Source organism: Heptranchias perlo, chromosome 4 (genome assembly GCF_035084215.1).
Source record: "Heptranchias perlo isolate sHepPer1 chromosome 4, sHepPer1.hap1, whole genome shotgun sequence".
NCBI classification, from domain to species: domain Eukaryota; kingdom Metazoa; phylum Chordata; class Chondrichthyes; order Hexanchiformes; family Hexanchidae; genus Heptranchias; species Heptranchias perlo.
In genome coordinates this window covers 59,023,431-59,045,610 of record NC_090328.1, presented here as the reverse complement: position 1 = coordinate 59,045,610, position 22,180 = coordinate 59,023,431, and the positions used below count along the sequence as shown (strand labels likewise).

The following is a 22,180-nucleotide window of genomic DNA, read 5'->3' as shown; positions in this document are numbered from 1 at the left end:
GGAACACTATAATGTGTGGGGGAAGAGGCTGAGAGGAGCACTATAAGGTGCGGGAGAAGAGGCTTAGAGGAGCACTATAAGGTGTGGGGGAAGAGGCTTAGAGGAGCACTATAAGGTGCGGGAGAAGAGGCTGAGAGGAGCACTATAAGGTGCGGGAGAAGAGGCTTAGAGGAACACTATAAAATGTGGGAGAAGAGGCTGAGAGGAGCACTATAAGGTGCGGGAGAAGAGGCTGAGAAGAGCACTATAAAATGTGGGAGAAGAGGCTGAGAGGAGCACTATAAAATGTGGGAGAAGAGGCTGAGAAGAGCACTATAAAATGTGGGAGAAGAGGCTGAGAGGAGCACTATAAGGTGCGGGAGAAGAGGCTGAGAGGAGCACTATAAAATGTGGGAGAAGAGGCTGAGAGGAGCACTATAAAATGTGGGAGAAGAGGCTGAGAAGAGCACTATAAAATGTGGGAGAAGAGGCTGAGAGGAGCACTATAAGGTGCGGGAGAAGAGGCTTAGAGGAGCACTATAAGGTGCGGGAGAAGAGGCTGAGAAGAGCACTATAAGGTGCGGGAGAAGAGGCTGAGAGGAGCACTATAAAATGTGGGAGAAGAGGCTGTGAGGAGCACTATAAAATGTGGGAGAAGAGGCTGTGAGGAGGATTATTAGGCAAACACAGGGAAAAATCTGGAAAAAAATTCTGAATCTGAAAAAGTTACGTCAGAGCAGAGGGAAGATCGGTGGAACCCGAGGAATTACAGCTAAGTGTTTAATTTATTATATAAATAAGTCAAGTGTTTAATTTACCATATAAGCTAAGCTTTGCTATGAGCTAAGTGTATAATTAATCAGATCCAAGGGGATAAAATTAAAATTAACTAAATAGAGGATACTAAAATGAACATCCGTGAACATCCCCATCCTCAACGATGGCAGAGTCCAGCACGTGAGTGCAAAAGACAAGGCTGAAGCGTTTGCAACCATCTTCAGCCAGAAGTGTCGAGTGGATGATTCATCTCGGCCTCCTCCCGAGATCCCCACCAGCACAGAAGCCAGTCTTCTGCCAATTCGATTCACTCCACGTGATATCAAGAAACGGCTGAGTGCACTGAATACAACAAAGGCTATGGGCCCCGACAACATCCCGGCTGTAGTGCTGAAGACTTGTGCTTCAGAACTAGCCGCATCTCTAGCCAAGTTTTCTAGTACAGCTACAACACTGGCACCTACCCGACAAAGTGGAAAATTGCCCAGGTATATCTTGTCCAAAAAAGCAGGACGAATCCAATCTAGCCCATTACCGCCCCATCAGTCTAGGCTCAATCATCAGCAAAATGATGGAAGGTGTCGTCGACAGTGCTATCAAGCGGCACTTACTCACCAATAACCTGCTCACTGATGCTCGGTTTGGGTTCCGCCAGGACCACTTGGCTCCAGACCTCATTACAGCCTTGGTCCAAACATGGATAAAAGAGCTGAATTCCAGAGATGAGGTGAGAATGACTGCCCTTGACATCAAGGCAGCATTTGACTGATTGTGGCATCAAGGAGCCCTATCAAAATTGAAGTCAACGGGAATCAGGTGGAAAACTCTCCAGTGGCTGAAGTAATACCTAGGACAAAGGAAGATGGTAGTGGTTGTTGGAGGCCAATAATCTCAGCCCCAGGACATCACTGCAGGAGTTCCTCAGGGCAGTGTCCTAGGCCCAACCATCTTCAGCTGCTTCATCAATGACCTTCATAAGTTCAGAAGTGAGAATGTTTGTTGATGATTGCACAGTGTTCAGCTTCATTCGCAACCCCTCAGATAATGAAGCAGTCCGTTCCCGCATGCAGCAAGACCTGGACAACATTAAGGCTTGGGCTGATAAGTGGCAAGTAACATTCGTGCCAGACAAGTGCCAGGCAATAACCATCTCCAACAAGTGAGTGTCTAACCACCTCCCCTTGACATTCAATGGCATTACCATCGCTGAATCCCCCACAATCAACATTCTGGGGGTCACCATTGACCAGAAACTTAACTGGACCAGCCACATAAATACTGTGGCTACATGAGCAGGTCAGAGGTTGGGTATTCTGCGACGAGTGACTCACCTCCTGACTCCCCAAAGCCTTTCCACCATCTAAAGGCAAAAGTCAGGAGTGTGATGGAATACTCTCCACTTGCCTGGAAGAGTGCAGCTCCAACAACACTCAAGAAGCTCGACACCATCCAGGACAAAGCAGCCCGCTTGATTGGCACCCCATTCACCACCCTAAACATTCACTCCCTTCACCACGTCGCACTGTGGCTGCAGTGTGTACCATCCACAGGATGCACTGCAGCAACTCACCAAGGCTTCTTTGACAGCACCTCCCAAACCCGCAATCTCTACCATCTAGAAGGACAAGGGCAGCAGGCGCATGGGAACACTACCACCTGCACCTTCCCCTCCAAGTCACACACCATCCTGACTTGGAAATATATCGCCGTTCCTTCATCGTCGCTGGGTCAAAATCCTGGAACTCCCTATCCAACAGCACTGTGGGAGAACCTTCACCACACGGACTGCAGCGGTTCAAGAAGGCGGCTCACCACCACCTTCTCAACGGCAATTAGGGATGGGCAATAAATGCTGGCCTTGCCAGCGACACCCACATCCCATCAAAGAATAAAAGAAAAGGTTCATTATTTCATTAAATTCAAATCTGGTATATATAAATAATAAATAGGAGTTAAGGAAATAATAAAACAATGAAGCTAATAAACAAAAAACAAGGCTAATTAGCTATGAATTAATCTGAAATCAAGCTAAATCCATCCACTAAATATAATCTAGATCTCAAGTTATATTATATCTAGAATTAAATTAATACTAATGAATAAATAAATAAAAACTAGAAACGGCAGTGCAGGCTGTGTGTCGAGACTGTAATATGTGGGAGTGTGTGGGCAGTGATACTGTCCCGGATTGCCACATTTGCAGTAAATGTCTCTGGCTTGAGACACTCCGGCTCAGAGTCTTTGAGCTGGGTTGCGAGTTAGAGACACTCTGACAAATAAGGGAGGGGGGGAAGAATTTTTGGATAGTTTTCACCAGAGTACAGTCATACCTCAGAGGAAAGCACATTTACAGGAAGGGGAGGGTGTGACTGCTAGTCAGCAGGGTAAGGGAAACCAAGGGGAGATAAAGAAGAAAGTTCCATAGGCACTGGTCCTGTCCAACATACAATGTACTTGCTATCTGTGAGGATAAGTATGCAGGCTGCGGGTGGACAGCCAGAATGCTAACCAAGGCACAGTGGAGCAGGAGGCAGTCCGGGCAGTGGAGGAGGGGGGGAAACAGCAGAATAGAAAGTTCATAGCCATAGGGGATTCAATAACTAGGAGGACAGATGGAGTCCTTTGCAGTCTCGACCGGAAGTCCAGAAGGGTGTGTTGCCTACCTGGTGCAAAGGTAAAGGACATCTCGGAGCAGCTGGAGTGGAACTTGGAAAAGGTGGGGGAAGATCCAGTTGCCGTGGTCCATGTTGGAACCAATAACATAGGGAAGAAAAGGGAGGAGGTCATGCTAAGAGAATATCAGGTTAGGAACTAATTTAAAAAAACAGGACCCCACAGGTGGTAATCTCAGGATTTCTATAAGAGCCACGTGCTAATTGGCATAAGGATAGGCAGACCAGGAAGGTGAATGCGTGGCTGAAAGTCTGGTGTGGGAAGAATGGGTTCTATTTCATGGGACACTGGCACCAGTACTGGAACATGAAGGATCTGTACCACTGGGATGGGTTCCACCTGAACTGGAATGGAACCAGTGTCCAAGTGGGAAGGATAAATAGGGCTGTCAATAGGACTTTGAACTAGTAAAATGAGGGAAGCGATCTGGTGAAAATAACATAAGTCTGAAGAAAGAAATAGGAGATGAGAGTAAAGGTCAGACCAAGGTAAGGAACAAGGGTAACAAAAATGGTCAGGGAGCAAAGAGTTATCGAACATAAGTACAAAATGACTGTTAAAAATAAAGTGAGGGCAACAATTATTAAAAACAAATTCAATTGCCTGCACAGCAATGTGCACAGCATCCAAAACAAAACAGGGGAACTGGAGGCAATAATTCATAACAAGGAGCCAGATGTAGTAGAGATAACTGAAACGTGGCTACATAAACAACAGGACTGGCAGTTGAATATTGCAGACTATAAAATCTATGAAAAAAATAAAAAAGTGTGACCAGTAATCATGGGAGATTTCAACTACCCCCAAATAAACTGGCAAGAAGAGGTAGGGAAAGGGGAATGAACTTTTTACAGAATGTACATCACTCTTTTCTAACTCAGTATGTGAGAAGCCCAACAAGAGAGGAATCACTGCTGGAACTAGTAATGGGAAATGAAACAGAGCAGATAAGAGAAGTAAGCGTAGGGGAGCATCTAGGCAATAGCGATCATACCATAATAAGGTTTAAAATAATGATTGAGAAAGACATAAGTAAGACAAAGACCAAAATAATACATTGGAAAAAAGCTAATTTTGAGGGGATGAGAATGGAACTAGGGAAGGTAAACTGGATAAAAATGTTGATAGACAAAGATAGAACAGCAGTGGGAAACATTTAAAACAATGATCAATAGAGTTCAGGAGAAATGTATTCCTCCATAAAGCAAGTACAAACTAGCCAATAATGGAACACCATGGATGAATAAAGAGATAAGGGTAAAACTGAAACAAAAAAAGGCATACTCTAAGTAAAGAGACAATAAAGGAGAGGATGACAAAAGGGAATATGAAGAGGAAGGATGTCAAAAAACAATTAGGAAACCAAAGAGGAACTTTGAAATTAAATTAACAAGGAATATAAAAAGAAATAGTAGTTTATTCTACAGACACATGAATAACAAAAGAAAAATCAGGATAGGGATAAAGCCACTAACGGATGCACAAGATAAATTCACAGGTAATCACAGTAAAGTGGCAGAAATATTGAATAGTTACTTTGCCTCACTATTTACCAGGGAGACTAATAAGGTGGGCATGACATTAAAAGAGGGGATCAAAAAAGGTATAAAGACATGTAAGATAGAATGGGGGGAGATAATTGATAAATAATCAAACTTAGAGAGGAAAAATCCCTTGATCCAGATGGATTGCATCCGCGAATATGAAAAGAAGTTAGGGAAGAGATAGCAGAGGCACAATTACATATATATAAAAATTAATTAGAAACAGGAATAGTTCCAGAGGACTGGCACACAGCTAATGTTATTCCTATATTTAAAAAGGGAGATAGGACTGGCAGACAGCTAATGTTATTGCTATATTTAAAAAGGGAGATAGAACTATAGACCAGTTAGCTTAACATTGGTGGTAGGAAAGATAATGGAATCTTTTCTCAAAGATGTAATAGAAAACAACTAGAAAACAAAAATATAATACAGAGTATTGAGCATGGATTTCAAAAGGGAAGGTCATGTTTGACTAACTTTATTGAATTCTTTGAAGAAGTAACAGAAAGAGTAGTACAGGTAATGCAGTAGATGTACTATAATTTGGATTTTCAAAACGCCTTTGATGAGGTATCGCATAGTAGACTCATGACTAAGGTCAGAGCATGTGGTGTCAGGGGACAGATAGCCCAATGGATAGCAAGCTGACTACAAAACAGAAAACCGAAAATAGGGGTTAAGGGTAACAACTCAGACTGGCAAAAGGTGGAAAGTAGTGTTCCACAGGGATTGGTGCTTGGAACACTGTTGTTCACAATTTACATCAACGATTTGGACTCGAGAATCAGAAATACAATTTCAAAATTTACCGACGACACAAAATTGGGGGGTATAGTTAATGCAAAAGAAGAATGTGTTAAAATGCAAGAGGACATTAATAAACTTGCAGAATGGGCATGTAATTGGCAAATTAATTTAAATATAGATAAGTGTGAGGTGGTGTAATGTGGTAGGCAGAAAATGAAGACCATATACTGCTTGGATAACAAGAGTCTAAAGAGGAGCAAAGGGATCTCGGGGTACAGACAGACAAATCACTAAAAGTAGTGACGCAGGTTAATAAGGGCCATAAAAAAGGCAAACCAAGCATTGGGGTTCATTTCTAATGGGATAGAATTGAAAAGCAGATAAGTTATGTTAAACTTGTAGAGAACCTTGGAGTACTGTGCACAGTTCTGATCTCCATATTATAAAAGGGGTATAGAGGCATTGGAGAAGATGAAAAAAAGATTCACAAGGATGATACCACAACTGAGAGGATATACTTATCAGGAAAGATTAAAAAGGCTAGGGCTCTTTTCTTTGGAAAAGTTAACGCTGAGGGGTGACCTGATAAAGGTATTTAAGATAATGAAAGGGTTTGATAGGGTAAATGTAGAGAAAATGTTGCCACGTTGTGGGGGGTGGGGGGTGGGGGGTCCAAAACTAGAGGTCATCAATATAAGATAGTCACTAATAAATCCAATAGGGAATCCAGGAGAAACTTCTTTACCCAGAGAGTGGTAAAAATATGGAACGTGCTACGGTGGTAACTAGGGCGGTAGATGGGGCTTTAAACTAATAAGAGGAAGGGAGGGTTCAGGTAAGGGTAATTTTATTCATCGAAAAAGAAAAGTCAAGGCTGTAGAGCAGAGTAGCGATTTTGGTAAAAACAAGCAGAGTGGGTCAGGAAGGGACAGAGAGTTTAACAATGGTAATAGGGCATTTGTTGACAACAGTCATATCAGGGGAAAAAAGTTAAAAGTTAAAATTAAAGGCGCTGTATCTGAATGCACCAAGCATTTGTAATAAGATAGATGAATTAATGGCACAAATAGAGATAAATGGGTTTGATCTAGTAGCCATTACTGAGACGTGGTTGCAGGGTGATCAAAATTGGGAACAAAATATTCCAGGGTACTTGACTTTTCGAAAAGATAGTTGAATGGAAAAGTGTGTGTGTGTGGGGGGGGGGGGCGGGGGGGCTGATTATAAAGGAAGAGATAAAGACAATAGTGAGAAAGGATCTTAGCTCAGAAAATCAGGATGTAGAATCAGTATGGGTGAAGCTAAGAAATAAAAAGGGGCAGAAAACACTGGTGGGAGTAGTTTACAGGCTCCCTAAAAGTAGTTATAGTGTTGGACAGAGTATAAATCAGGAAATTAGAGGAGAATGTAACAAAGGTACTGCAATAATCATGGGGGACTTTAATCTTCATACAGACTGGACAAACCAAATTGGCCAAAGTAGTTTGGAGGACAAGTTCATAGAATGCATCCGAGACAGTTTTCTAGAACAACATGTCAAGGAACCAACTAGGGAACAGGCTAGTTTAGATCTAATATTGTGTAATAAGGCAGGATTAATTAGTAATCTTATAATAAAGGATCCTCTGGGGAAGTGTGATCATAATATGATAGAATTTCATATTGAGCTTGAGAGTGATGTAGTTAAGTCTGAAACTATGGTCCTAAATTTAAACAAGGCCAATTATGTAGGCATGAGAGGCAAGTTGGCTAAGGTAGATTGAGAAATTAGATTAAAAGATATGATGGTAGATAAAGCAATGGCGAGCATTTAAAGAAATAATTCATAATTCCCAATGAATATACATATCCTTGAGGAATAAAAATTCCACAGCAAAAATGATCCAACCGTGGCTAACTAGAGAAGTTAAGGATAGTATTAAGTTAAAAGAAGAGGCTTACAATGTTGCCAAAAAGAGTAATAAACCTGAGGATTGGGAGGGTTTTAGAAATCAGCAAAGGATAACCAAGAAATTGATAAAGAGGGAGAAAATTGAATAGGAAAGTAAACTAGCAAGAAATGTAAAAACCATTTGTAAGAGCTTCTACAAGTATATAAAAAGGATGAGATTAGCAAAGGTAAACGTGGGTCCCTTAGAGGCAAAGACAGGATAAATTATAATGGGGAATGAGGATATGGCAGACATGTTAAACAAATATTTTATATCTGTCTTCACAGTAGAAGAAACAAAAAACATATTGGAAATAATGGGGAACCAAGGGTCTAATGAGAGAGAGGAACTTAAAGTAATTAAGATTAGTAAAGAAAAAGTACTGGAGAAATTAATGGGACTAAAAGCCAACAATTCCCCTGGACCTGATGGCCTACATCCTAGGGTTTTAAAAGAGGTGGCTGCAGAGATTGTGGATGCATTGGTTTTGATCTTCCAGAATTCCCTAGATTCTAGAATGGTCCCTGTGGATTGGAAGTTAGCAAATGTAACCCCACTATTCAAGAAAGGAGGGAAGAGAGAAAACAGGGAACTATAGGCCTGTTAGCCTGATATCAATAGTAGGGAAAATGCTGGAATCCAAAATTAAGGGCATAGTAACAGGGCACTTAGGAAATCATAATATGATTAGGCAGAGTCAACACGTTTTTATGAAAGGGAAATTGTATTTGACAAATCTATCAGAGTTTTTTGAGGGTGTGACTTGCAGGGTAGATAAGGGGGAACCAGTGGATGTAGTAAATTTTGATTTTCATTTGATAAGGTGCCTCACGAGAGACTGTTACAAAAGATTAGGGCTCATGGAATTGGGGGTAATATATTAGCATGGATTGAGGATTGGTTAACGGATAGAAAACACAGAGTAGGAATAAAAGGATCATTTTTGTGTTGGCCGATTGTAACCAGTTGGGTACCGCAGGGATCGGTGCTTATGCCTCAGCTATTTACAATCTATATTAATGACTTAAATGAGGGCACCGAGTGTAATGTATCCAAGTTTGCTGACGATGCAAAGCTAGGTGGGAAAGTAAGCTAAGAGGAGGATGCAAAAAGTCTGCAATCAGATATAGACAGGTTAAGTGAATATGCAAGAAGGTGGCAGATGGAGTATAATGTGGGGAAATGTGAGGTTATTCACTTTGGTAGGAAGAATAGAAAAATGGAATATTTTTTAAATGGTGAGAAACTATTAAATATTGGTGTTTAGAGGGATTTGGTGTCCTCGTATATGAAACACAGAAAGTTAGCATGCATGTACAGCAAACAATTAAGAAGGCAAATGGCATAGCAGCCTTTATTGCAAGGGGGGTTGGAGTACAAGAGTAAGGAAGTCCTGCTACAATTGGACAGGGCTTTGGTGAGACCACACCTGAAGTACTATGAACAGTTTTGGCCTCCCTACTTAAGGAAGGATATACTCGCCTTAGAGGTGGTGCAATGAAGGTTCACTAGATTGATTCCTGGGATGAGAGGGTTGTCCTATGAGGAGAGATTGAGTAGAATAGGCCTACATTCTCTGGAGTGTAGAAGAATGAGAGGTGATATGATTGAAACATATCAGATTCTTAGAGGGCTTGACAGGGTTGATGCTGAGAGGATGTTTCCCCTGGCTGGAGAATCTAGAACTAGGAGACATAATTTCAGGATAAGAGGGTGGACATTGAGGACTGAGATGAGGAGGAATTTCTTCACTCAGGGGGAATATTTGGAATTCTCTACCCCAGAGGGCTGTGGATGCTCCGTTGTTGAGTATATTCAAGACTAAAATAGATAGGTCTCTAAGGGAATCAAGGGATATGGGGATTGGGCAGGAAAGTGGAGTTGAGGTTGAAGATCAGCCATGATCTTATTGAATGGCGGAGCAGGGTCGAGGGGCCTACACCTGCTCCTATTTCTTACGTTCTTATGCTACCACAAGGAGTAGTTGAGGAAAATAGCATAGATGCATTTAAAGAGAAGCTAGATAAGCACAAGAAGGAGAAAGGAATAGAAGGGTATACTGATAGCGGTAGATGAAGTAGGGAGAGAGGGTGCTCATGTGAAGCATAAAAGCCGACATACACCAGTTGGGCCGAATGGCCTGTTTTTGTGCTGTAGGCTCAATGTAATTCAATGAATAAAATCAAAACAATGTGAAAAGTGTCGAGACAATGAATTGTTACAATTTAGGCTTTCTTCCAACCCTGTATTCATGCTCAATGTAATTAATATTTAATGACTCTCCTCTGGGAGGTTGGGTGAAAATGTGGATGTTTCTATGCAGTATTTGCGTATTTGCTTAAACCCAGGCCTCTAGGCAAAGACAAAGAAAATCCTTTCAGAAGTAGCTGGCTGACCTCCATTTTAAAGTTCCAATACATAGACCTGGCTTCAATTTCAAACGAGCAGGAAATAACACAGAAATATTTTATGATAGGATGTGGAACAGAGCCTGTATTACAGTTGTAAAAAGGTTGGCATAAATGCACTCCAGTTTACTATTTTATATATATATTTTGCCCCCATTTTATTTCCCTTTTGAAGCCTTGTGTCACATTACATTGTGGAGCTGAGAGAGTGAATGGATAGGCAACTTGCTCCTCTACCTCTCCTGATGCCACTAGAAGGCCTGTAAATATCCTTTCTTCCTCTGGAAAAGCACCTCACCACTGACCTAATGTTTGGTAAATTGCTCAGTTAGGGACCTGCATCACTAGGGTGAAGTAGATTGGGGCATTAGTATTTTCTTCAAATAAAGTTCCAGGTTGAAAAAATGCATTGCAAGAAAAAAAAATCTTAAAGGGTTTGTCCCATTAAGAGATATGTTGAGTCTATTATCACTCTTTACAGCTAGAACCATGTTTAAATCAAGGCCAGTCAAAGTGGATGGAGTTCTCTGTGCTTACTACTGTTAAAGAAACAATTCACTTGTCATTTACTCTTCTTCGATGAACATGAGCGCACATTGGAACATTGGACAAAGTTGTGCTTAGGGAACACTTTTCTAATATTGGAGGAATTTGGCATTGAATTTCACCATTTGCCAATGGAGTATATGATCATGAAGTGTCAGGAGACACAATGGGAAAAATCTCACATTAAATTACAGTGTCATTCTCACTTTAATTAACTCTTAACCACCCCACAAAACAAAATACCGTCCTTTAATATAAACATGTTTTAAGAAAAAACACGTACAATTGACCACCTTCATTTTTTTATTCAGTTGAATACATTGCATATGGGTCTCCTCAAAATGTTTCATACTGTGAAGAGAAAACAAAACAATAGGAGTTTGTAATTGCTTTGTGCACTATTGTTTAACACATTTGGGATGGAAAGGGTATGGGGTTAGAAGCTCAGCTCAGGGTCGAATGCGATTCTGAAGTTGCAAACAGTCTGGTTGAGCCTGAGACAGTGGCTGGGGAGGGGGATGGAATTGATGACTAGGGCACACAGTTTGTGGAGAGGGCCAAAGATGTTAGTGTCAGTCTTCCCAATGTTTAACTGGAGGAAATTATGGCTCATCCAAGACTGGATATCTTCCTGCAATTCACTGCCATCCATAAAATACCTCTATATAATTGTTTGTGAGCATTAAAAACACTGTTGATATTTCAGTGTAGTTTGATTGGATACAATTTGGAGATAACTAAAAATATTTCAATTGTAGTCACTGCTAGATTGATAACTTGCTCATTATCACTGGTGTAAAATACAATTGGTCTCTAATCATCACTTACTAATGAGGTAAATATTCTTTCTAATAAATGTGTATTTCTAGTTTTACTAATTTAGCTGATATTCAATTTGAAAGCTTCTGCTAGAATCATAGAATCTTACAAAAGAGAAGCAGGCCATTTGGCCCATCGTTCCTGTGCTGGCTCTTTAAAAGAGATGTCCAATTTAGTCCCTCACCCCAGCTTTTTCCCTATAACCATGCAAATTAGTCCTCTTCAAGTACATGTCCAATTGCCTTTTGAAAGTTCCTATGGAATCTGCATCCACCACCCTGTCAGGTAGTGTGTTCCAGATCTTAACAACCCACTGTGTTGAAAAATTTCACCTCATTTCCCCTCCAGTTTTTTAGCCAATTTATTTTAAATCTATGGCCTTTGGTTACTGACCTATTTGCCAGAGGAAACAGTTTCACCCTATTTGCTCTATCAAAACCCCTAATTATTTTGAATGCCACTATTAGATCTCCACTTAACCTTCTCTGCTCTAAGGAGAACAATCCCAGCTTCTCCAATATCTCCACATAACTGAAGTCCCTCATCTCTGGTATCATCCTGGTAAACCTCCTGTGTACCCTCTCCAAGGCCTTGACATCCTTCCAAAAGTGTGGTGCCCAGAATTGTACACAATACTCCAGCTGAGGCCTAACCAGTGATTTGTAAAGGTTTGCATGACTTCTTTGTTTTTGTATTCAATGTCCCTATTTATAAAGCCAAGTATTCCATACACTTTCTTAACCGGTTTATCAACTTGCCCTGCCACCTTCAAAAATTTGTGAATATGCACCCCCAGGTCCCTCGGCGCTTGCATCCCCCCTCAAAATTGTACCATTTAAATTATACTGCCTCTCCATGTTGTTCCTCTCAAAGAGCATCACTTCACAGTTATCCACATTAAATTGCATCTGCCATTTCACCAGTCTGTCTATGTCCTCCTGAAGTCTGTTACTGTCCACCTCACTATTTACTATGCTGCCAAGTTTTATATCATCCGCAAACTTTGAAATTTACTCACTATATCCTACCCACGACCAGGTCATTTATATATAAGAAAAGCAATGATCCTAATACCGATCCCTGGGGAACCTCAGTGCATACTTCTCTCCAGTCAGAAAAACATCCATTCACCACTACTATCCCTTAGCCAATTACATATCCAAGTTACCACTATCCCTTTAATCCCATGTGCTTCTAAGTCTGTTATGTGGTGCTTCATCAAATGCCTTTTGAAAGTCCATATATTAAACATCTACTGCACTACCTTCCAGCTTTCTATTATAGACAAACAATTAAGAAGAAATATTCATATAAATTCAATGAATTAGTTTTATTTTATCTTTAACAAAAAGTAAAATACATTTCTCCTAGGCTGTGTTCTGTTAAGATATGAATTATATTTGATGGCTAAAGGAAAATGTATTAATGTTTTTTCATGATCCCAATGTTGTCTGGCACCCCATATCTTCTTGGTCTTCAACCATTACCCAAGTTCTGTTAAAATTGTTTTGGACAAAGAAAAATGAACTTCAATTTAAATACTAAAAGTGAAGTCACTCCAGTTCAGATTTGAAAACTGAAATTCAGAAAACTAAAGGTTGATTTGGCTTGTCTGCTGCTTTATCCCCAGTTTTGAAAACAAGTATATTGTAAGAATTATAACTGTGGTTAAAGAATTCCACATTATTGAGGTTCTGGGAAAGAATGAGTTAGACTAGGAAGTAGTGTGATGAATCTTAATTCAACACAATGAGGATTCAGGAAGGAAAAAGAAGGGCTGAAATTCTATGGGGGATCAATGGGTCTCCCACTGTAACTCAGGCAGAAGACGGTGGAATCGCCATAGAATTTCAGTCCCAGAGTGTGTCGGAGATCATATTTGGAGCTTAGGATGAATGAGCATAGAAACATAGGAACAGGAGTAGGCCCTTCAGCCCCTCAAACCTGTTCCACCTTTCAGTTAGCTCTTGGCTGATCTGTACCTCAACTCCATTTACCAACCTTTATTCCATATCCCTTGATACCTTACCTAACACAAATCTATCAATCTCAGTATTGAAAGCTTCAATTGACCGAGTATCCATAGCCTTTTAGGAGAGCGAGTTCCAGATTTCCACTATCCTTTGTGTGAGAAAGTGCCTCTTGATTTCACTCCTAAATGCCCTAGCTCTATTTTTCAGAATATGTCCCCTTGTTTTGGATTCCCCCACCAGAGGACATGGTTTCTCCATATCTACCCTATCAAATTCCTTAAACATTTTAAATGTCTTGGTTAGATGACCTCTTAGCCTTCTAAACTGAAGGGAACACAAGCCAAGTTTATGCAGCCTGTCCTCATAATGTAACCCTTTAAGCCCTGGTAGCATTCAGGTGAATCTGCGCTGTGCCACTTCCAAGGCCAAAATATTGTTCCTGATGTTCGGTGCCCAAAACTGAACACAGTACTCCAGGTGGGGTCTGACCAACGTTCTGTACAACTGAAGCATCACTTCCTCCCCTTTGTATTCCAGCCCCCTTGCAATAAAGGCCAACATTCCATTAGCCTTTTTGATTACCTTTTGTACCGGTTCACTAGCTTTTAGTGATTTGTATACCTGGTCATCTAAATCCCTCCACAGCTCCTAGTCTTCCATCATTAAGAAAATATTCTGATTTGTCTTTCTCAGATCCAACGTGGATGACCTCACACTTTCCCATGTTGAATTCCATCTGCCATAGTTTTGCCCACTCACTTAGTCTGTCTATGTCTCTTTTCTAACTTCCTGCTTCCATCTAAACAACTTACTGCGCCTCCTAACTTAGTGTCATCTGCAAACGTGGGAGTACAACTTTCTATTCCTTCTTCCAAGTCATTAATATATATTGTGAAAAGCAAAGGCCCGGGTACAGATCCCCCAGGAATGCCATGTGTCACCTGCCAATCAGAGAATGAATCCTTCATTCCTACTTTCTGTCTCCTAACTTCCAGCCAATTACCAAATCATATCACAAAGTTACGCCGAAGTCCATATGCTGTCATTTTTGCTAATAATCTCTTTTGTGGAACCTTATCAAATGCCTTCTGAAAGTCCATATTGACAGCAACCTGAGACATTCCCCTATCCACCGTGTTAGTGACCTCCTCAAAAAATTCAACTAGATTAGTCAGACATGACCTACCCTTCACAAATCCATGCTGACTCTCTTTGATCAACTGATACGTGTCTTAGTGCTCAGATTTTAAAAGCGGGGGAGGGAGGTAACGATGCACGTGAGCCCCGAAGTGGGCGGTGCACCCAGAGAGTCTGGGGATGTGGAGGCCCGACTCATCTTAATGGCCGGGCCTCATTACCATAACTTTCATTGGAGTCCCACCTGAACCTGGTCAGAAGCACTACCTGGCCGGCAGGCGGGAGCAGGAGATTGCAGGCAGGAGGCCACAGCCAGGGACCCAAGGGAACTGTCCCTGGCAGTCAGGTAAGTGGTAAGGGGGGAGGGGGGAGAGGGAAGGGGGGTTCGAAGGGCAAAGGTGATCGGGGAGGTGGGTGTCCAGGGTAAGGGAGGCCCAAAGTTTCCTTGTGAGGCCCAGAGGAGCACTCCTGACGCACAAAGAAACCTAATAAATAAATCTTATCTGCCTGGCTCTCTCCTGACCCACTATCCAGCTCCTGAAAGGTCTGGCTTGATGGGGGAGCTGTCACTGTTGCCCCGTTCAGGCCTCGGACTAAAATAGCAGATCGTGTCCCGATGATGGGGATTCCACTGATTTGTGTCCGACAGGAGCTGCCTACCAAGCCAAACTGGTTAATCAGCAGAAAGTCTCAATGCAGCCCTCTGAGAATCTTCACAGTTCCCCGCATGGAATGGCATAGAATATAAAGCTGTGCTGCTCCAACCTGGTGGAGACCAGGCGAGGGCACCCAGCCCCGATCTGCTTATTTAACAGGACCCTGTCAGCATGGTCTGGTGTCCTGCTCAAAACAGAAGGTTAATATTTGGACCCATCAGGGAGGCAGCGGGATCGGAGGGGGTAATTCAATCCCCTCGTTTTAACTGCCCTCGCCTGGTCTCCACCAGGTTGGAGCAGCACAGCTTTATATTCTATGCCATTCCATGCGGGGAACTGTGAAGATTCTCAGAGGGCTGCATTGAGAGTTTCTGCTGATTAACCAGTTTGGCTTGGTAGGCAGCTCCTGTCAGACACAAATCAGTGGAATCCCCAGCAATTGCAGTTCTGTTCATAGCCATTCTAGTCACATGGGTTCCACTCTATTAATGGTGAAGTTGTGCAGACGCAAATGATCTTCAATACTTTCTTGAGGCTGTAGAATAGGACCCGACCTGATCTGTTCAGGCATCAGAAGTGTTGTTTTAACATCCTGATTGTGTGCTCCACCATAATTTGAGCGGTCACATGAACCTCATTGTATTCTTGCTCTATCTTGGTGTGGAGGTTCCTGACTGGTGTTAATATCCAGGACAGCACGGGAAAGCCCTGGTGCCCAGCAGCCATCTGTCCATTCGACCTACTCCTTCAAATATTTGTAGCACCATGGATTGTCACAAAATGAAAGCAATGTGGTCACTGTTGGGATTTCTCCACATCAAATTCATCATCAAGACCACTTTCTTTCATCTATGAAACTGCACCAGCCTCTCCCTTCTCTCCTCTGTTGCTTACCAATGATTTTATTACCTCAAGGCTCAAATTTGCTGACTCTGCTTGTTGACTTCCTGGTTCCCACAAACTACAACTCATCCAAAATACCACAATTTTCATTGTCATCTGTAACAAGGTCAGTGCCCCCATCATCCCTGAGTTTTCCAGGCTCCACTGGTTCCCTGTGCAGTACTGTATTGATTTAAAGATCTTGGTTCTCATCTTCAAATCCTACTGTGGGTTCACCTGACCTGACCTCAGTGATCTCCTCTAACCGTTCATCACTCTATGCACTCACTGCTCCTCCAGCAGCAGCCTGGATTATTGTCCCCTCCCGCCACTCCACTATTAGTGCAGCCCACTATGTTCTCCCATAACTGTCTCCACAGCACCTCCATTTTGTCACTTCCGCCCCTATCTTCAAAAGTCTCCTTAAGATCCTTCTTTTGAATTGTGCTTTCACCTTTCCATCCCTCTTTTTCACTTTCACACTCCTGCTCGGTATCTGCTCTTTAACCACAGTCCTGTAAAGCACTGAGTCATCTTTCTGCACGTGAGAAGTGGTTCAGAAATGCACATTGTTGTTATGTGTTCAGTGATTGCTAACTGGACATTCCATTATAAGACAATATAAACTGACTGGCATTCCTTCCTTAAGTTTTTAAGAAGGGTAAGAAGAGTATAACTTACAGATGGGTCTTTGTTTAGTTGTAGACTTAGTTGGTGCCAATTTGAATCATCGTAGTTAACTCTATAGAAGCCGGATATATTGATATTTACCAGGATCCATTCTTCATCTGCAGTAAGTTTTACCTCAGGATATGTCACTATGTACAAGCACCAAGAAAAAAAATCAACAGTACAATAGTTTCTGCTTACTACAAAGTATTTGAGAACATTTAATAGTGTGTACCACTAGTAATGTATATCAACTGCCCACCATTTCAGGACAGTCAGCATTTTGGAGTCAGTGTTTGTGAAAATCATTCCCAATCTGACTCCTCCTTTAGCATCACCTCCAGCTCCCACTTCCTGCTGTAGCTGTAGGGGATGAATGTCATTTGACAGTTTCGCAACATCAAAAAATTCCATTCACAATGTGCAGCAGTGTTCATATTATGCAACGCCCGAATAGCAGCAATCCCATCGATACCGTACCCAGACTGCAATATCGGCCTCTGTATGTGAGAATCCCTACGTGGTCAGTTTTCAGTAAAATATTAAAATGTCTATGTGGCAAAGAAGCAGAATGCAAAATGGTTAGAAAGGGTTAATTAGTTAGTAACTGAGATTGGTACAGGTGGCCTGGCCTCCTGCTGGGCCATATGTTTGCGTAGTCAGCAGGTTTGCATGGTCTTAGCAATGTAGAGTCTTTGATGTGATTCAAGGACTGGTCTGAATGTCTCCATGTTTATGGCAGATCAATATAGGTAACGAGCTTAGCCAAAGTTGAAAGACATTCCAGGTTGGGAGATAAGGAACAGAAGGAACAGGGAAGAACATTCCAAGTTGGAAGGTGAGGAAGTATCCCCTTTGATGTCTAACAGCAGCATGATCAGCACATGGACGATTTATGATTGGCCGGAAATAATGTAACCTCGCATGGCAACCTATGCCCGGCTTATGATTGGTGTTGACCCTCGTTAAGTATGTTCCAACCCTATTGATTTGTATAAAAACGTGTGGATTTCTGTATGTTTCTTGTTCTTGCTCTGCCAGCATAGAGGGACTCTATCAGGAGTCCAAATCCATGCTGCAGACTAAGAACCCTGCTATTAAAGTTGTGCTGAACTTTAAAACGTATTCGACTTCAGTTTTTAATGAACCAGGCTGAGGGGAAAGAATCCGGATCGTCATTTGGTGTCAGAAGTGGGATCTTAACGGTCGTTCACCGAGAGTTCGCGGAGTAAGAGGCGGATTGTCTCAGACACGGAGGAAGGAAATGGCGCCCCGATGTAAGTAGTCTTCATTTACTACGTCGGTTTTCCTCCAATCCGTCAGTCTGACGACGAATCGTCCAATCGCTAACACTCGTGTGGCGTCCTTACAAGATTCAGGTCAGTCTGGCGAATACACAGAAATAGCAGGAAGAGGTCAGTGGTCGAATATCACTGGGGGTCAGCTCCGGCTGAGGGTCAGCGTACGTACTGAGGGAATAACTTGTAAGCGGTAGGTCAGTGGTTAATATCACTGAGGGTAGTCAGGGTTTAAGTTCCTGATGATTGGATATAAACAGGAACTATTCATAAAACTTAGATGCCGCCAAAAAAGGCTCAGGAATTAATTTGGAAAAATAACAGAGGTACCACAGCCAAAGAACTAATTGCTTTATGGAGACAGTACTGTAAAAAAAATATGGATAGAATTAAGTGACTCGACAAACGTTTAAAAGACAGAGACCCGAAAAAGAAAGGTTCTGTTGTTTAAGTGTACTGTCCCTTTAAAAAGCCTGTCTTGATCAGTGTTTTTTTTGTCGGTGTTGTGGGCCACGCCCCCTTCTTACTGTGTCTTACGTGTTTTCTTCCTTTGTGTAATGTATCTGTCTTGTCGTGTGTTTAATTCTGATACTGCCGAATTAAAATTGGAGTTATTGAGGTTAAGTGACCTATTAAATTCTGGTTCTTATAAAGTGTGGGCATGTTAAATTCCAGACATGGGATCTTCAAAAAATTGGCATTTTGAATGTTTATTTTGTGATTGGCTGTGGTTTAAAAAGAGGTTAAAAATTAACAGGATCGATTAAAAAAACTATCAGGATCACTGTGATAGGAAAAGTCGGAAAGCTGGAACAGCTCGGAGCGTTGATTATAATCACATCCACTAAAAGTATGTGAAAAAATAGTGTGCAAAAATATAGTATAAAGCAATCCACAAATGTGAGAAGTAAAAAAATCAGTCAAACCTGTGTGAAGTGAAATTTTGAAGGTGGGAACTTAATCTCAAAAGGGAGAAGGATCAAGTTACTCCTACCACAAGAGCAAGTTAATATTAACCCCTTCCATCCCAAGAAGCCAGACTGTCATGCCAAGAGCAGTTCAAACAGATAGAAATGACCCGTTGAGAACTGTCTGAGGCTTGCCCAGAACACAGGTGAACATGAGGTAACAATTGGTATAGGTTATATTAGTAAAATTGTCCCAATCACTCGGAAATGCCAAAGGCTACAATTGACTGAGATATAAGTTTTCACGCTACAGTGAAAAATTGATAAGAAAGGAATGTAAAACAAATCATATGAAAAGGAAGCATAGGTTAGACAATTGGAAGTCCATTACTTGAGCTATGTACTGACACAGGGTACTAAACGCCTATCAGTTTTACCCTGCCACAGTATGATAAGGAAGATTTGACAAGTTCTGGGGCTATTCAATTTTATTTGAAATTAATAGTAGAATACAAGATCTGACCAAAGAGGGGAGACCTTCCCTGACAAATTATATAACTCGCATTGAGACTGCTAAGAAAACTCAACAATTAGATCAACACCTCCTAACTCAAGTGTTAAAACAAAGAGCGACATGGAATGGAGGTGGACATCGTAAAAAGAGATAGGCAAATATGGAGACGTAAAGATCTGTGATAAGTGATATAGCAACTGCCTTTGCCTCAGTTGTTAACACCATTGATTTGGCAACATTAGATCAAAAGGTCAGAGATTTAGGGTCTCTCATTAAAGATATATTAAAAGATAAATGAAAATACAGATAAGGAATTGTCTGAGGATCAAATGCTGACCATACATTTGCAAAGGATAGCTACAGTGCTAGAAACACATGCCAAAACCATTAATAAATTAATAAAAGAGGAATATAACGTATCTTAGCAGGCGGCTGCTAATGATATCTGCTTAATGTGGTTACATCTTGAAAACACAGAGATTAGGACTTGGAGTTAGAAATTCCAGTCTGCAGCCCTGCGTACATCTGTATGTGGGAGAGACAGTGTTTATTTCAGACAGGCTGTGTGCTTCAGAGAGAGAGCAAGAGTGGAACTAGGCAATTTCTCTCTCCTGTTTTGTTTTCTGAATTTGTTTCGGGTAAAGGGATTATTCCTTTGGATAAATAAATAATAAATGAAGATTTGACAAATTAATCACTTGGGCTCTCAAGAAGAGCCGCAATGGATTTTCTGTGTTTCTTTTAAAACAGGTGACCCTGGTTTTTTTGGGGACCACGTGAATGTTGATGGTGCAGGATTACCAAGAGTAGTCACAAAGTTACGGTGCAACCTTTGCTGGAGAAATTTGGTGCAGGAAACGATCCAGTGGTGTTAAAGATTTAAGACTTTAGCTGCAGACATCAGCGGATACCAAATGTCACAGCGTGGTGATATCAACCTGATTCTCTTCTTTTGAAAACATTTTGATTTGTTTTGTTTTAACCTATTTGTTGTCTTCCGAGACAGAATGCTCGAGGTGGGGAGATATGGGAATTTCTCTAAAGTCATTGAATTGGGCATGATAAAAAAATCAATCTGGCATAAATATACAATCTAGTGGAAGTCAGGAAAGTGTAGTTGAGAATAGTAAATTGATAGCTTTCTCGTGGAGATATTTGTGTCCTTGCCTATAATGAATAATGAGAAAACTACACTCAATAGCCTGGCCACTACCCTGACATCGGACATCGGGACCATGCAGGGGGAGATAAGCACTCTAGACACCCCTGATCTTTTTGATAAGATAACCTGAAAACCTAAGAATGGCTACAGTGGACATAAAAGATACAAATGTATGTTGCCATCATCTGAAACGGAGATCAGGATGAAGAACATGATTACAAAGGCCTATGGCCTGGTGAGCTATTGCAACCACTCTTTAAACAAACCAGTTGCTTTTACAGGACTGAATGCTACAGGTCATATGATGTGTGCCATGGGAAATGTTCGGAAATACCATGAGGAAGAAGAGACTGGCCAGCAGAAAGTTAATATCCAAGAACACTAAGCTCATTCCTATGAGATGCTGCTAGTATGCGGAGATACATGAAGAAGATACATTGAAGAATGAGTCTCAGACAGGCTCAGTTACTTGACAACAGCACAACAGGAAAATGGTTAATGTGGTCCAGGCGAGTGAGAAATCCTTTTAAACAAGGCACTGACACATGGTCCATAGAGAAACCAACTAATTAATGAAACAGTCAGGAAACACTGGTATCAATCAAAAGGACTGAAATTAAAGTAAAGAGGGACACAGTAATTTGGATTTCCAAAATTCAGGGTTAGGTTCCCATCAGTTAACAATAAAATTGGGAGAAACAATATTTAGAAGATATCCGCACGATGGATACAAAATTACAAGATTATGAGGGGCCCAGATAAAGTAAGACAGGAAGTACCTGTTTCCCCTAGCAGAGGGTTCAAGAACTAGAGGACGTAGATTTAAGCTGATTGGCTGGAACAAAATTAAAGGGATGTGTTACTAGACATGCTGTCACTGTGTGTCCACATAGTGTTGGACACAGCCTAGAAGCACAGTGTGGGTTTAATAATACCGGTACCAATCCGGATATTAACTGTACCATGGAGGCCCTAGCGGCGGATCTAAAACCCACTTAAGTGGCATATGCCGGAGAGGGCGAATACTGTGTTACAACTAATTTGAAAACGTTTAAATATGCCAATCTAACTTGTGATATTTTAAGTCCAGAATTCTACTCCATTTCTGAAGTCCTGGTTTGGATTGGACCCGAGGAACTGGTAGAGATACACCGGCATAACCTCACCACCTTACAAGTTTCTGAGAATGTCAGAAAGGACTTAAAAGCATATCAGGACACATTTGGGTATCTGACACCCCTGTTGCCTAAATACTTGAAAGTATTGCGAATGGAGATACGCCTCTCCCAGAAGGTTTATTATAACCTACAACAGGACAATAACAACATTAAGCATGACATTGACCAAATTAAAGTCACCACCTGGTGAAATGACCTCTGGAATTTGGGACTGAATATACAGATCCATCCTTGGATTAGATTAATTTCATATGTATTAGTCGTAGTGCAGTTTGTTGTAATGTGCTTCTTGATTTTCATTGCATGTAATAAATGTAAGCAGAGGATGAAGGGTTTGGCAAAGATAGTAAAACAGAGCCTGGGTGAGAATGTCCCC

General features: G+C 41.4%; 1 protein-coding gene across 1 annotated transcript in view; it reads right to left on the bottom strand.

Moving 5' to 3' along the window:
- Positions 1–22,180, bottom strand: part of LOC137320959 (aminopeptidase Q-like) — a 160,567-nt gene that overhangs the window by 31,284 nt on the left and 107,103 nt on the right. The window contains exon 12 of the mRNA XM_067982989.1: positions 16,757–16,893. Within this exon, the coding sequence (XP_067839090.1) occupies positions 16,757–16,893 (137 nt within the window). The remainder of the gene's footprint in view (positions 1–16,756; positions 16,894–22,180) is intronic.